This window comes from Nannobrachium achirus (genome assembly GCF_963921795.1).
Source record: "Nannobrachium achirus genome assembly, chromosome: 6".
Lineage (NCBI taxonomy): Eukaryota > Metazoa > Chordata > Actinopteri > Myctophiformes > Myctophidae > Nannobrachium > Nannobrachium achirus.
This window is the reverse complement of record NC_137815.1, coordinates 56,800,815-56,818,075: the sequence shown is the minus strand read 5'-3', so window position 1 is coordinate 56,818,075 and position 17,261 is coordinate 56,800,815. Positions and strand designations below refer to the sequence as shown.

The 17,261-nt window shown below is 43.4% G+C and overlaps 1 protein-coding gene across 1 annotated transcript in view; it reads left to right on the top strand.

Annotated features, from left to right (window-relative positions):
* Nucleotides 1-14,888, top strand: part of tead3b (TEA domain family member 3 b) — a gene marked incomplete at its 5' end in the record, with an annotated part of 29,313 nt that extends 14,425 nt beyond the window's left edge. The window contains 12 exons of the mRNA XM_080728304.1: nt 3,566-3,630; nt 4,168-4,230; nt 7,832-7,843; nt 9,194-9,322; nt 9,764-9,807; nt 10,039-10,092; nt 10,741-10,805; nt 11,032-11,168; nt 12,976-13,149; nt 14,278-14,421; nt 14,520-14,672; nt 14,767-14,888. Coding sequence (XP_080584430.1) covers nt 3,566-3,630; nt 4,168-4,230; nt 7,832-7,843; nt 9,194-9,322; nt 9,764-9,807; nt 10,039-10,092; nt 10,741-10,805; nt 11,032-11,168; nt 12,976-13,149; nt 14,278-14,421; nt 14,520-14,672; nt 14,767-14,880 — 1,154 coding nt within the window. The 3' untranslated portion in view covers nt 14,881-14,888. The remainder of the gene's footprint in view (nt 1-3,565; nt 3,631-4,167; nt 4,231-7,831; nt 7,844-9,193; nt 9,323-9,763; nt 9,808-10,038; nt 10,093-10,740; nt 10,806-11,031; nt 11,169-12,975; nt 13,150-14,277; nt 14,422-14,519; nt 14,673-14,766) is intronic.
* Between the last annotated feature and the right edge of the window lie 2,373 nt (nt 14,889-17,261).

The following is a 17,261-nucleotide window of genomic DNA, read 5'->3' as shown; positions in this document are numbered from 1 at the left end:
TGACAGCGAGCCGTGAGGCCTGTGATTATGACTGAGCAGGTCCGGTGCTTCCCTGTCAGCCCCCTTACGTAAGGAGTGTCTTCAGTCATGGCCGGGCAGTATGTTAGCAATTTAGGATTACCTCAATGTTATGAGAGCGAGAGGGGGAATGAGGATTTGAGGTGAGGAAGGGGGATTACCTTTTTGTTCGCCATCTCCGTGTGGAAGTGGAAAATTCCAATGGACGTGTAGTAAAAGAAAAGAGATAGGCGTGTCTTGGCATGGAAGCAGTTAAGAGCGGCAAAGTCAGCCTGCAGGGAACAGAGCAGCACTGAGTGGGTGTTGAGCAATCAACAAGGGACTGAGTGAGTGAGAGAGAGATAGAGAGAGTGAACACAAAAGGGGGTTAGATGGAGAGATGGAAAGATAGTGAATGAGGGGAAATGGAGAGAGAGGAAACAAAGGGAGTCATGCAAAACGTGCAATCGTTGTTAAATGATTGCAGCATTTTTGTGTTTGCTCTGTGCCCTTGCCCATTACTTACGTTTGTGTGTGTGTGTGTGTGTGTGTGTGTGTGTGTGTGTGTGCGTGCGTGCGTGCGTGCGTGCGTGCGTGCGTGCGTGCGTGCGTGCGTGCGTGCGTGCGTGCGTGCGTGCGTGAGTGTGTGGCTGCATAGTATAGCAGATGCACCTGTCGTGTTCCCCTGCTGTGTGTACCAACCTTTTTACAGTCTGAGTTGGGGCCTAAAGGCCTTTACTGAGGACTGACCCTCACTCAAGTCGAGTCTGAACAGGCCTGGGCAGCTCAGCCTGTCTCGTGAAACAGAAACTCCTGGTCATGCTGTACACTATGTTGTCTGTGTGATATTTTAGCTTTATTGAGCTTTTATTACACTGAATTACAAACATCTGCACATCTGTGTGGTGGATTTTATACTAGTATTGTCCTTATGTATGCATGAAGCAGCATGGGTAACAATTGGACATCATAGCACTCTATATGAACAACAATGGAAACAAGCCCCCTGGCTCTTTTTGTTATCCTTTAAATGTTTTTGACTGTACTAAAGTGTTCAATCAATCAATCATAAAGGTCTAGGTGTATATTGTTTTTGATTATATAACATCCATATAATGACACTAAATCGCCTAGGATTAATATCAGACTTCTTTATATATCAGAGTTCTTGTTTGGCCGGGCTTCTGCACAAGACAAGGAAAAAACTCAGACTCAGACATTAACTTAAAAACCACCCGTCTGCTTTCAGAGAAACTGGAGAAGTGTTTCCAGTCGGTCAGGGGCAAGCAGTCCTCTCCAAGGCTCTTGCAACGGGACAGCAAAGGGCTTTCGATACCAGAGGCCTGTTAGCTTGGTGGATATCACGTTTTCCCCTCTCGTCTGTCCCCTCGGTTTGAAGAGATTGAGAGTGGCAGTTGCTGCCAAGGCTTTGGGATCGCATTGTTCCTCCTCTGCCGGCCCGGACCGCGGACGGTCAGCAGCAGGTGCGGCCGTCCGTTGGGCTCCAGGGTCACACAGTGGTGTTGTTTTGGGAAGAAGGGGCTGCCCTGCTGCCAGGTGGCAGTTGTTGGCGAAGACAGTTATGGCTTTGTGTCCTCTCCAAAGAGTTACAGCATCAGCTGCCCACTCCCCCCTCCCCCACACCTCCCCCATTTACCCCCTGAACCATGACCCCCCCCCCCCCCCCCCCCTCCTCCTCCTCCTCCTCCTCCTCCTCTTGCCCCCAAGCCCCAATAGCCCCCTCTATCAACCCCTCTTCGCTTCAACCAGTGGTGTCACACCAAATTCTGGGCCCTGGGTACAAGGATTCACTGCGGGCCCCCCATGAATGTTCTTCATATAGACTGGGAACCCATTTAGACTGGGAACGCATTATTATGCGTTATTTTGTGCTTTAACTATTGAAAAATAGCAGATATACAAGCTCACAGCGCGGGACCGAGTGCCGCACTGCAAGCTTGTAGATCTGCTATTTTTGAAAAATCTTGAAAATTTCTTTGAATATTTCAAATCCTTCTAAGGTTTTTTGAAAAATTTCTGTTTCTATGTCAGTGGTGCTCAAACTTTTTCATATTTTGTTCCAGGGACCCCCCCAGAAGCAAAATTTGAGTTACAATGTTCGCTTAAAAAATACATACCGGTATATTCAAAGATTTGCACTCATTTTCACGACTTTTCAAAAAAAGCAGATCTACAAGCTCGCAGTGCCGCGCTGTGAGCTTGTTTATCTGCTATTTTTCAATAGCTAAAGTATAAAACAATTAAGGCCCCCCCAAATTGGGCCCTAGTAACTCAGTCCCAACCCCCCCTTGTGACGCCCCTGGCTTCAACCGGAGTTGCAAGTGGCGCATATGTGCATGTGTTCGTCCGCCCAGGCACCGGCTGCGCTCGCAGGCCCGGGCCAATCAGACTGGCTAGCACAGATGTGACAGGCAGAGAGGAATGTGAGGAATGCGGAGGCGCTGGAGCGGGCGTGTTCACCCTGGACTCGGGGGAGAGGGGGAGGGGCCGCCGCAGTATCAGCAGACAGACTCTGCTGTGCACACCAGTACTCTGTTGGCTCTACTGGCTGAACGGCTGGCTGGTTGGAGAGCACAGTGGGTGCTGCGAGCTTGCCGGAGAAAGGCCTGCACGACCTTTATGGTAACTGTGCTTCCAGGGCCTTAAAGGAGGCCAAGGGTTGAGGGATGTGTGAAAAAGAAGCATGATTTGACAGTTGTTCCTGTCATTATGTGTCAGGGTGTGTTTCTAAACAGCAGTTGGCTGTCAGCGGCTTTGGGCCATTATTCATAATAATACATATAATAATACCTTTCAGCCGTCCCATTTCGATCCAATTTGCAACCCGCAAAACCCCAGCAAGCATGACCTGGCAACGAAAAGAAGTCCGCTTGATGTTCTTTGCTTCAAATTAGCACACTGTTACTTTTTCTTTCTCGCTGCTGAAGGTGATCCAGTTCTGCCAGATCCAAGCGGCATTTCAGTGCAAACGGCCCGGTGATCTTAAAGATCCATGGCCTATAGAAAGCCATTAAAGCCCAAAATAGAAGGCCGCTCTCTGCTCAACCTGTTTGTGCAGAATGTCGAGTGTAGATGTTATGTCATGAAAAACATCGGTCCTGTTTTCTAAGCACTCTCACTCCTCTCAGTAATTAGGCTACATGGCCCTGTGAGCAGAAAGTAAAGAGGTGTCAAATGGGCTAATGAAAATTATGAGGTGGGGGGAAAGAAATCTCAATCAGCAGGTTGTGTTATATGATGATACACCTAAGTTAAATATAACTTTGCAAAAGAAGGTGTAAGGTATAACTGTGACCTTTGACCTGTAACAATCAACAAACTCAACTGTGTTTGTCCCTAAGAACCTCTGGGAAAGGTCACACGGGTGCGGGGTGCAGTAGGCTGACGTGTGTATAGATATGGTTAGTGCGCCATCTTCTGTCCAGTTGGTGATATTGTCAGTTAATATTCTATATTGAAGCCCATGGAGACAATGGAGAGTAATGAACAAACTGCAATATGAATCTTCTTGCAATTTATGTACAATTTCTGTTCTTTTTTGTTACAGGCCGTAATGAATTAATAGCAAGGTACATCAAGCTGAGGACAGGCAAAACCCGCACAAGGAAACAGGTAAATATATAACACCCCTACGTTTAGTGCATATAACAACACCCCTAGACCTACTGTACATGCTTGGCTCATTAAATAAAACACATGCATGGTATACTCAGGGTCATGATGAAAAGTGTTTTACTCAACACTATTTCAGAATGCATAAATAGCTTGTTATTGTTAATTTGCTTTAAAACATACATTAACATACATGTCCACAGTGCCATCTTATGTTCAACAAGCCCTTAAGGTTAGATCATTTGCATGCAATGTATCGGTTTATTATTATTATTAGTGTGTGTGTGTGTGTGTGTGTGTGTGTGTGTGTGTATGTGTGTGTGTGTGTGTGTGTGTGCGTGTGCGTGCGTGCGTGCGTGCGTGCGTGCGTGCGTGCGTGCGTGCGTGCGTGTGTGCATGTGTACACATGTGCGGTGCACTTGCCCACAGATGTACCGCATGTGTGCATGCATACCCATGTGTGTGAGCGTGTTTTTTTGCATGTTTCTGAGTGCATGCAACGTTTTTATGCTCAAATACTGTCTCACACCCCTTTAGGTGTCTAGTCACATACAGGTGTTAGCGCGGAAGAAAATACGAGAATACCAGGCTGGTATCAAGGTAGGTGCTACCAACAGGCCTCTGGGCACCACTGACTGGGCATCTCTTCTCTCTTTGGTTACGGCTTCTCTCTCTTCCCTTGTCTTTTTTCTCTCCTTTTCTCTTCCCCCTCTTGGCTCTTTTTCATTTGCAGGTTTCTAGCCATTTGCAAGTTCTCGCCCGGAGAAAATCTCGCGAGATCCAGTCAAAGCTAAAGGTATGCGCTTCACTGCGGGCTGGGCGGGGCTGATACAGGCTTGGCTTGGCGCTATTTTTTGCACAATACCCGCAATGTGATGGAGGGACATTTGATCCAGTTGGAGCTTAGCATTTTGCCACCATATATATGTGGCCTATTTACATAATGGTCAGGAATGCAGGATGTGAGCTTGGCAAAAGAGATGCAGCTTTGTTCAACGACTAATAAATTAGGAAAAAGTAATGATTCAGATCTCAGTTCTCTGATATGCTCAGGAAACAATAACCTTGATCCTGCTCCTGTATCATGCATGCATTGATACAAGGAATAACGTGCTAAAAATGTCGTCTTAGATTTTGTGTCCACGTTCTATGAACTTATATCGATACTCTAGTGCAGTGTTTCTCAAAGTGGATTTCAGGGACTCTCCAGGTTCCTTTATGGGGGTCTAAATTGACCCTATCAAGTCTGTAACTTTGACAGTGTACAAATGGAACCAAATGGACCCGTTAGGGTCCATTTGGTTCCATTTGTACAATGTCAAAGTTAAGGGGAGACCTTCAAATTTCTAAGTTTGAGAACCACTGCTCTAGTGCTGTAATGTTACATGAGCCGGGTGACAAGCCTGGTGAACTGCCTTGTACTGCAGCATGCTGCCCTTGCTCTGGCTCTCTATCCATCCTCAGTGCTAGCCATGCCTCTGCTTATGGACTTCCTCTGCCCCTCAATCTTCCATCTACTTTTATATCTTTAGTTTCTCTCAACTGTATTCTTTCAAACCGTTTTAATGTGAACATAATCCTGGTGCAATGACTGTGTATCGAGCAACGAGTTAAACCCGCCATGTTGTCCTTATTTGACCTGCTTCTTGCCTCACCTAACCTATGGTGCAGTTTCCCTTCCAACTGGCCTCTTCATCCTCATTATGACCGTACTCTTTATTATTCACGTAGTTGTACACCACACAAACCAATGCCACCCACACATTCACGCACACAGTGACAGACACACCCATTATCACTGAAAACCTTGGTGGCGTGCTATTATCGGGAACTCTAATCACATCGCTTACTTTTTTACTGGAAGCGGCAACCGAGGTACTTCCTCGTTTGTCTGTTTCTCTTTCTGTCTGTTATCTCTCCTCCTGAAATGTAATCCCTAGAGATTTTAATATTTTAACACTCAGGTTTCTCGAGGGATGGCACAATGTTGCGGCACAGCCTGCCAAGACTATTCCTATCCGATGGCGACACATTCTTTCTGCCATTATGCTGTCACACTAGGGCCTAGTGACTAGGCCTTGTCTAGAATATAACCATCTGCTTACCTCTTCACCCATCCTCATGATGTGGCGTCCCTCCACCAACCCCCCTTTTCTCCCCAAAACCTCTCTTCCACTCCTAAAACCCATCCGTCCACTGGAGATGTTTCTGGGCCAACCTTGGCCCATGACTTCTCCCCTGCTGCATCATGCCCAGAAAATGCTGAGTGTTCATTTACAGGTCCATTTGGTTACATTTGTACACTATCAGGCTATGGTCGCACCTGCACAATGGTTACAGGCTGATAAATGCAGGCTGTGCTCGGCCGCCTGTTTAGTGCAGCCAGTGCAGCCTATAAATGGAGTAACTTGCAGCCCTGTCTGTCTTGACGTTGCCAGGCCGGTCTGCCTTCAACACATTCCGATTGGACAGAGGGGGAATGGCAGCAACGAGCATTTATTCAGAAGGAGCATTTATCTCCTTCTGATAGACTTTTTCTCTATTGGAGCCATCTGGCACATAGAATGCATACATGCAAGGTGTCCACAACACGCTGAAAGCTGCGGCACGCCAAAAATAAAAATAAAAATCACACCCGTGTGAACTGAGCGGTGGTCGTGGAGGCTACGCAACAGCACTACTGTGTGTGTGTGTGTGTGTGTGTGTGTGTGTGTGTGTGTGTGTGTGTGTGTGTGTGTGTGTGTATGTGTGTTGCTCACCCAGGGGTGTGCATGCGTGCGTGTGTGTGTGAGAGAGAGAGAGAGAGAATGTGTGTGTAGGCCTATTGCAGTTGATGCTCAGGCTAGACTCAGCAGCACCCTCTCACCGCTCAAAAAAAAAAGAACGGTCCGTTCCCATTGAAAACCATTGCAAAAAGACGTCTGCATGGCAGACACAAAGTTAGGTGTGACTGTAGCCTCAGCGTTACAAACTGCTAAATGCATGCTGAGGATTTTACTGTGTATGTTTTCACAATCACCTACCTTTTACTTTCCTTTTACTAAAAGTTTCATAATGAGTAAATATGCCAAACTTGCTAAGTTATTCGTCCATGAGGGACAAGTAGAAGGTTGCTGAGGAAACAGAGAGGTCACAAGTGTCTCGAGTTTCTGTTAACGTCTTGCAAGATGATTCATATATTGATGTTGTCGGGTGGCAACTTGTTTGTCCAAAACCATTTTTATTCATAATTTAAAATAAAAACGGTTTAAAATAGTGAAAATAGCCGATCTACAAGCACACAACGCCTCACACCGTGAGGCGTTGTGTGCTTGTAGATCTACTATTTTCACTAGTTTTGTGCGGAAGTCTTGTATGGTGAAGCAGGCTTTACTTCATGAAAGAAAATTACAAATTTGAAACCTGACGATACAAGGTTTCTGCCCGACAGTGACGATATTTGTAACACAAGACAGTCTCTCTTTTCCCAACTGGTTTTTAAACATTGCCAAAAACTCCCCATGCTGGATATTCTCTGTTTGTGTCTTATTCTATATAGTGTTTAATTCAAGTACTTTGGTTCATATACAGTAGATTTGGCTACCTTAGTCAACGAGGGCTTATTTTCTATCATGTATTTTCAGTTTTTAGGCTACCATAATATTTTTGGGATATCATATCTATTAGTAAATGTATGATAAGAGCGTGAAAAAAAAAACACTTGTCTCAGATACGTTTTAATAGAAACGGGTGAGGAAGGAGAGTGCAATATTATCCTGTGATATGTTCCCCAATAGCATGTAACTATATGCTAATAATAAAGGCATATATCATCATATCATGTTAAGAGGTATTACTGAAAGATGAATGTTCTAAAAGAGCATTTCAAATTATGAACCAAAATTGAATTTTGATTCAAGAATGAATATCTAGTACAATTGAATTTGACATTTTGCTAATGTCAAATATTTAGTTATGGCCAAAGTAATAATACTATCATATTGAGTTTCTTTGCCAATTTTGTAGTGCAAATGCTTACCATACCTTTCTATGAAAAGTAGAAAAGAAAATGCACTTTTGATTATTAATTATAAATAATAATACAACTGTAATAGAAATTAAATATTTCCTTTTTTTTTCAGACTCAAATTTTTAGTTTATCTGAACATACCATATAGAATGACTCTAATGGTACTAATGGTTTCTCTCTTTTCTGATTTAGGCCATGAATTTGGTAAGTGAATTTGACTTGTGACTTATGCTTTCACGCTCCCATTTGCTTGACAGTGCTAGTGCATTGTCCCCTGCTATTGCCCTTTGCTGGCATGGCATTCCACACCACTGTCCTATCCCATGATAAAGCAATGCTGAGGAATTACCCACACAATGAACTAGGATGCTATATAGTGCATTTTACCTGATACATAGTATACATTCTGCTGATATATAGCTTGCTTTCGCAGGGTGTTAATCTCTGATTCGGGATCTTGCTTTCTGAGGCAGCTTTTTGTTTACTGCGCAGGCATCATCTGATTTACCTATACTTTAAATACCTTAATAATGTTTGATGAGGACCTGTGTTTGTGGCCTGAGAGACAAGATAAAGGTACAACAAAAAGCTTAATTGGCACCTGCTTGCCCTCCAAAAGTATTCCCTTTCAGTTATCCGCTAAAAGAATGGGTTCTCTTCTGTTCGAATTTGACTCGTGACTTCCATCCTCTTATTTTATTTGCGCTGCAATTGCATCATCACTGAGGGAGCCCATTTTCTTTCAAGTTTAGCGTATTCGGTGAAAGCAAATTACCCTGGTATGTTTGTGCATCATGAAGTATGTGTGGTGCACCACATCAGACGTTCACCATTATTCTTACTTGTTTCTGGGTTTGCTTTTTGTGATTTTGACATGCTAGTCTTTGGATTGTGTACTTGATGTAACAAGATGACTGTACAATAGAACATACTGTTCTTTCTACGATCCAAATCAATGCACCGTGTTCTCCTATTCTCTTGTATAATTGTACTGATATCCTTGACCTTTAAATTGTCTCAAGACCCACACACAAATAATTGTGTGGTAGCGCTGCTGCTTAATTTGTCTGTGCTTTACACTATTTAACTGTGCTATTTCAAGTTGTTTGTCTGCTTTGGAATTCAATGTAGAGAGCATGATCACCACAACAATATCACCACATAATTGCTTGATAATTATCCAGATTATTGATAATTATCGTAATATACCAGGGATCTTTTAGGTTTGTCATAACTTGTGTTAGAAGACAAAATGTGATCATTCTTATGACATCTGTTGCAAATGTATTTTAATGAAATATTGACATTTATTATGAACACATAACTGAATATGATTGCTTGGATTAGCATGTTAACTTTAAGCTGATCACTGCTTTGATTGAAATGGGTTGAAAAAAAGACCCATCATTTTGTGAAAGACCATGAATGTGCTGACATTATCAGTCCAAAATTGCACCCAGGCATCTGTGTTAGCTCAGTGTTATGGTGGTATGCTAGGCTATAGTGACATCTTGTGGTGGAGTGTCTCCCTCACCGCTCTGTCCCTTCCTACAGGATCAGGCCTCTAAAGACAAGGCCCTGCAGAACATGGCTGCACTGTCTTCTGCACAGATTGTCTCACCGAGCCTGATCAAGAGCCAACTCCCACCGCTGCCTCCGGGCCCCTACCCTCCACAAGCCAGGGTGAATCTTTTTTCTTTACAATACGTCTGACACAATGGTCCTGTCTGTGCACAAATGCACCAGCATTTCGTCGTTGTCGGGTGAAAACCTTGTATGTCCAAAACCGTTCGTTTTGCATTTAGCATTTTAAAAATGATTTAAACTAGTGAAAACAGCCGATCTACAAGCACACAAACCCTCGCACCGTGAGGCGTTGTGTGCTTGTAGATCTGCTGTTTTCACTACTTTTTTGCCTTGTGTGATGAAGCAGGGCATTACTTTGCGAAAGAACGTACAAATTTGAAACTTGTCGGGTGGAAACCTCAACAACAACGATTTGCAATATTTCCATAGGCTTTATTTAAGGACACAGAAATTGCAGTGCATTGCGGATATGGCCAATAACAAAGCAAGTTCAGCAAGTTTCAGAATACTGACATACTTGACACTCTTGTTTTCCAGTTCTGGCCTGGCCCAATCCCAGGACAGCCTGGACCTTCTCAGGAGTGAGTAGTCCACCTTCCCTATTATAAAGACATTTATGGTCTGTGGGTGGTGATCCAATGTGTGTTTGATGACAGTTATGAGTGAGATTGTTCCTGGATTTGAGTGAGTGACTGAGTGGGTTGACTGACAATTTGTGAACGAGGGGTGTGTGTGTGTGTGTGTGTGTGTGGGGTGGGCGAAAGTGACGGATAGCGCTCGCATGTTTAACAGATCACATTTTTGCACATCAGGCTGGTTCTAGAGCTCAACCCGGGAAGGACTGGGCTTGGCCGCACCAGCTATGCGTAAGTTCTCCTCTAGCCCTCAAAGCTGTTGGCACAAGGCAGCACTAACTCTGCTTCACACTGACTGTACCATATGTTTCCTGCACTAACGTGGACTACCACCAGGTCACAAACCTGCTTCAGTTTTGATTGAGGGCAATACTGCATTAGATATATCCTCCCTGACATTTATTGATTGATTGAATTATGAATCTCATAATCCCTCCCTGACAATTGGAAAGGGTATTGAATGCAAAGTGACATTACACGTCCCGAGTGCATAAGTAACGGCACAAACAGCATTTGGCAGGCATATTGCAGGGCTTGCAGGCATACAGTAAGTACAATAATTGGACCCATGCTGAAGCTACTTTGCATCATGTTGCCGTTTTAAGTTATAAAAATCAATGAAGCAGAGGCGGACTTATGCCTAGCTGGTGCAGCAACACATGCTCCCACTTAGAGACTAACAAATATGAATCAAAGATTAGGTAGGCAGATGGCAAAATTAGGTAGGCTCTGATCAGAGCGTGGCACGCTCTGATCAGGTTTTGCGCTGTTGAATCGTCATTTGCAGCCTCTTCTGTTTCTGTGCTAATGTACCTCAGTAAAGATTGTATAGGTTTCATCGCTGCGGCTGCCCCACTGACTAAACTCATTCTTTTGCAGTATCAAACCGTTTGCACAGTCCCCATACCCAAACCTACCAGGTCCATTACCCCCACCCTTATCAAGTGAGTATCAACATCTCTGGACATTACTGAAAACTACTGGGGGGAGAAAGGAAAGTAATGTATGACAACGAGTTATTCTGACTGTGCGTGTGTGTGTGTGTGTGTGTGTGTGTGTGTGTGTGTGTGTGTGTGTGTGTGTGTGTGTGTGTGTGTGTGTGTGTGTGTGTGTGTGTGTGTGTGTACGTGTACGTGTGTGCGTGTTTGTGTGTGTGTGCGCTTTAACCAGATTATGAGCCCTTGGCGCCTCCTCCACCCCCGGCCGCTACAGCAGTGCCTGTGTGGCAGGATCGGACAATTGCTTCCTCTAAGCTGCGAATGTTGGAGTACTCTGCCTTTATGGAGGTCCAAAGAGACCCAGATAACGTAAGTTTTAAACAACCACAAATATCATCATATCATTGTGAACGTAGGTCGCAGTTTACCATGAGAACCGTCACAGCTTGTCCGCGTCCGTCTGGACGTGTACACCTTTTTACGGTTTATGGGTTTGTCGCTCTGACTTCATGCTCTGTCACTGTGATGTCAGGGGAACCACTCTGGACGGGTAACACCTGACACTGTGGTTCCCCTGACACATCACTGTGACATCACAGGTGACATCATCACAGTGATGTCAGATACTCAGCATGGCAGCATGGCAATAGCAGATCTACATGCTGACAACGCCTCGCAGCGCGAGGCGTTGTGAGCATGTAGATCTGCTATTTTCACAATAGAACCGTATAATACAAAATGTAATTCCTCAACTCTTAGTGCTCGTCAGGGTGGTGATGGTGGTGGTGGGTGGGGGGGGGTTCCCAGTTAAAATATGATTATTTTGGGGGTCGCGGCCCGAAAAGGTTGAGAACCACTGCTTTAGGGCGAGGTCGCCTTTCGCCCTTAGGCGTCTTACTGGTTGTATAAGGTGTGAGTTAAAGAATAACATGGCAATATAATACGTCTGGACGCTTGGGATAATCTTGTCTGCCAGTGAGTGATAATTGTTGTGCAGATAAGACGAGGTGAATGAGTGCAGAGCCCTTTATCTGCTATTATCTAGTCTTGCGTAGCCAGACAACTATTCCACAATCTCCGAATGCTATATAGAGTCTAGAACAGCAGCTCCCGAACGACGAGTATCGGAAGTAGCCAGTGCTGCACGGAACTGTAGTCCCATTGGAAACATAACAGAAACACAATAGCTCAGACAAAGTCATTCGAGCGGCCTATTCTTGTTATGGGTGTATAGTTTAAGAAAACGTTTGAAAACATCATGGAGGTAACACCAATAACACCAGAGAAAGACTAAATAATGCCCCCAGAAATATTGAAAGGAGACATAACGCTTCCAGTAGGACATGTTATTGCTACTGCACCAAGGGAGCAGTTGCATCACATCCGCTTTATCTCGCACTCATCGTTTCTATTTCCGTGCCCCAGACTGTTGACGGGAGCATTTCCCAAATCGCGGATTCAACAGTCTGGCCACGCAAGACTAGCTATTATCTAATAGTGGTGCATTTTGCCATCAGACAGACCTGGTTACTTTAACCCCTTTTCCACTGACATAGCCCAACACCACCCCACTCCACTACCAATAGGGGTACTTTTGTGTTATGGAAAATTAAGATATTTTTATGTGGTGCGGTGTAGTGTCGTGTAGTGTGGTGCTAAAGCTGCAGTCGAAAGTCGCTGGAAATGGGGGCATACACACTTTTCTATTTAACATTTCTAAGGCTGCATCCAAACCTGGATGGTTAGAGCGGCGTGATTACATACAAAGTGAATGCAAAGACGAGACGGCGCGGGGCAAACCATCCGAAAGGGCCGGCTTGAACTGTTGCCTCGGCATCTTCGCCCCACTTGGAAAAATCCAACTGAAGCGTACTTCACTTCACCCGACTCCACCCATCGCGTCCTGACAGCCAATCAGCGTTGATGTTGTCCGGAGACACGGAAATGTTTTTGGTGTTTGGTGTTGGGACTCCCTTTTTTCAGAGTGTTTCGCCTTGATTCCAACGGGACATGATTTTTTAACAACGCAGACCTACGCGACCAAAGCGAAGAAATAGCTTCAGGTTTGGACGCAGCTTTAGGCATGGGGAACAGCCAGGATGAGAACATGAGTGACAGGCATATTTATGCTTTCTTCTCCTCCTCTTCCCATTCCTCTTTTTTCCCCTCATTGCAGTACAGCAAACATCTGTTTGTCCACATTGGGCAAACAAACCCCTCCTACAGCGACCCACTCCTGGAGGCTGTGGACATTCGGCAGATCTATGACAAGTTCCCTGAGAAGAAGGGTGGGCTCAAAGAGTTATATGAGAAAGGTCCTCAGAATGCCTTCTTCTTGGTCAAATTCTGGGTGAGTATTCCTAAAATGCAGATACGTTGACTCACTCCCTAGCTTCCGTCGTACCGTAACAGTTGCCTACCCTCGATGACCATAGAGGCTTATGCAAAGGCAAAATGTAATTTAGATAGCATTTTTATATAGACCAATGCCAGCTATTTTCGACTTGGCATCGTATCGTAGCCCGGGTGCCAGCCTGTTCGCTCCGTTCCGCGATTTGTTTTGTCTCTCCGCATCACAGTCTGGAAATGATTAAGTTGACTCGTATTTCAGGAAGCAAGTTGTGACGTAGGCGTCGTCGTTGCTGATTGGATGTTTTTCCAACGAATCAGAGTAGGGTTATCGTAGCTACATCATCATAAACACACTCAGCACACTGGTGTGTTTGACAGACATCACCAAAGACCAATTGGAAGCCACGGATGTGTGAATACCGCTTCTATGTCCCACCTCCCCTTGGAGATAGGAGGCTTTCCAGACTGCGATGTGGAGAGACAAAACAAATCGCGGAACGGAGCCAACAGGCTGGCACCCAGGCTAATCCTATCGTACATCGAAGCTATAGTGTGTATAGTTTTGATGTCCTTGCTTATTGTAAATCGCTGTGGATTAAGAGCTAAATGCCTAAACTGTAAATTGTTGACGATCAGAGATCTCCACCTACCGATACATCTGGTCTAAATTCCTTGTAGGGGCTCATACTGGATGGAAACTATTCAGAAATGTCATAACAAGCAACAGCATTGCAGAACCAATGCAAAGACCTTCACATTGGAACAGGACCAAGATTGGCTGTGGTCACTGTGCATAGGTTTTGTTGGCAGAGATTTTGCCTGCTTCAACCCCAGCACTGAATTTGGATTTCCCCAGAGGATCGATAGGTGGAGCTGTCTTGATTGTTTGTTCACATAGAACATAAAAGATAACCTGCTTAGATCATCTTTTATGTTCCATTGGTGGATTATATGAGTCCTGACATAAGTCGGGGCACATACAACAGTATATGCACTGACAAGCCATAAAACCATATCTAGTCCTCCAAAACCAATCCTATTGCCGTTTTATAACCATCAATAAACCTATTATGTAATTACATGAGATGTCCTGTCTGAAATGTGATCAAGTGTTTATCCTTGACAGGCTGACCTGAATAGCAGCGGGATGCAGGATGGGCCTGGCTCTTTTTATGGTGTCAGCAGCCAATACAGCAGTGCTGAGAACATGACTATCACTGTTTCAACCAAAGTCTGCTCATTTGGCAAGCAGGTAGTCGAGAAAGTAGAGGTAAGATCGATCGTTTTTTAATTCTCTTCTCAGTGTGAGTTGTTAAAACCCGAAGCACCTTACCGACAGGCCTTTTGACACTCTTTTACACGTTTCAGACCGAATATGCTCGGATGGAAGGGGGAAAGTGTGTGTACAGGATCCACCGCTCTCCTATGTGCGAGTACATGATCAACTTCATCCACAAGCTCAAGCACTTGCCTGAAAAGTACATGATGAATAGTGTTCTTGAAAACTTCACTATTCTCCAGGTAACTGGTTTAGGCTATGACAACAATAGGCCTTGGAACTTGTTTGAATGCAATGTCGCAACATATGACAAAATTGTTATTGTTTATCCTCCAGGTGGTGACAAACCGGGACACCCAGGAGACCTTGCTATGTATAGCTTTTGTGTTTGAGGTTTCCACCAGTGAACATGGAGCCCAGTATCATGTCTACAGACTTGTTAAAGACTAAGCCCTTCAGGGACATTTGGGAAAAGCCTGACAAAGCGTGACACAATCTCTCTTCAGACTGCTCAACTATCCAGGAAAGAACATTGAAACAATGTTAGACCACACTAACATGGACACACTTTAAACATGGATACATTTTAAATCTTCTACATCAGAACAAAAGGATGAACCGACATGGAAAGAAAATTGAAGAATTCATGATTTTGCAAACAGCCATGCATATGTACTTTAGATGAAGCGGGCCAGTTTTGCAAAGGACAATAGATGCATTTTGAGATGTGTTCAGTGAGGGAATGAGAAGGTGTCCAGGGTTGTGAAGACATATTACCATTCTCTCATATTGCTATGAGCGATAAGATATTAAATTATGATTCATGCTTTGGCGACAAAATGAATTGGTCTACAAAAATATGTTGTTAACATGTTATTAGTTAACTGAAAGAATGGTTGACTTGTCGCAGAAGCAGAAAATCAGGCTTAACCACTTTCAACCTAGCATCCCTATTTTGGGCATGTTATATGTGAATGTTTTCAAAGATAGAAAAGGTGGCTAATCTACAAGCTCACTATGCAACTCGTTACAGTGTGATGCATTGAGAGCTTGTAGATCGTCTGTTTTTGCTATTTTTGAAATAGGGCTTTAGTGGTTAAGTGCATAATAGAATGGGAGGGTACAGACACAAGGACCATGGAAGAGGAGACCCAGAGACAAGTGGAGTTGTTACAGTTTGGTACGTCAGGATAGCAAGTGCCTTTTTATCTCCAAAGATTTAGCATTGCCTGCCACTTTGGATTGTCTTATTACTACCTCTTGTTTTTAGATGAACAGAAAGAAGTTGGACATATATTTGTTTTGTCAATGAATTGGAACCGGAATATGACTATGCATTTTTCTCTCAGATTTAGATGTTTGAGGTGTATTTTGTATTCTTTATCTGGGCACACAGCGGGATGAGATAATTGCTTGTTTTTCATGTAGCCTAATGTTGTACAAGAAAGGCATAACGTTTTACATTGCAAGCATACAGAAAGAAGATTGATTGTGTTACCACACCGTGCAGTCTCTGCTCCATCATGTGTTTTTACATATTGATTATCAGGTCTTACAATAATTTATCTATAACTGATTTATGACACTTGGGATGCCTGTTGCCAAGCCTAACGTATAGCCAGCCAGGGCTGTCCTATTCTTACAGTACACCCTGTTGTATTTTCTCTGTTAGAAGACGTGTGCATTGGTGCACTTAAAAAGATCAAGAAGAGGTGAGGCCAGAACAGTTCTTACTTTCTGCCTTGAGTTATGTAGCCTTATTGAAATAATGTGTTTTCTGTACTGTGAGTTGGTGGATGCTACAGGAATATGTGTTACATAGGAGTATTTTGGGGACTTATGTTTATATTTGTGATAAATGTTAACACAGCACAGAGACCATATCTGCTCGGTTAAGATGTTGAAAGCTGATCAGTGTTTTTATTTGTATTTTTATTTTTTAAGTTCAAGTGTAGGTTAGGAAGTCAAATCATTTGACTTCATTAATCTGTGTTCTAGAGTAACTCTACACTCAATCAGCTTACTTAAATATATTCAAATTTGTACACTGCCTTATAAGACAATATGAGGCCCATGACATTATTTTGAACATGCGCAAAGCATTACAAAACAATTTGCCTTGAAAGAGCTATCTGTGCTCTGTGCTGCGGAGTGTGACCATTGATTGTTATTTATAGGGTTTAAAAAAACAAATGGCGGGAGGGTTGGGTGGGTTATTGGCGATTTATTATTGATTCGCCATTGCAATGGAGATGTTGAAAGTATTGCCGGACTTTATACTAAAGACAGGATAACAGTCATCCCATGGATCTTACGAGAGAATGGGATCTGCTGTTATTCACTGGACAAAGTTTTGTCACAAAACTTCATACATCAGACATTGTATGGTGATTAATTGCACCGAGCTTTGAATGTTAAATTTCAGAAGCTAGATACAATAACACTCCTCTATCAGTTTTAACATTTTGCCTTTTATACAGACTTTTTTTTTTTTTTTTTTACCATTATCATTATTAATGTGCTTTGTTTGGATTCTGTTCCTTTTTTGGACTTTCAGTGTATGCCATATGCTTCACTGAAAATGTGTGATTGCGTTGATATTGATTATGAGATATCTAATGTATCATTATTCAGAATGGTGTGGGCAAGTTCTTTTTTTTTTTTGTTAAAAAGGTGGTTTACTATTGCCATGGTTACTGTTGTGCATTGCAATTTTATATTTTCTGTTATCTTCAAAATAGGGATTGTAATATGTAATCAAACAAATGTATCTAACAATAAAAGACGCATTGTGCCTTTGGGGCCATTCCCCACCCCCCAGAAAATATATT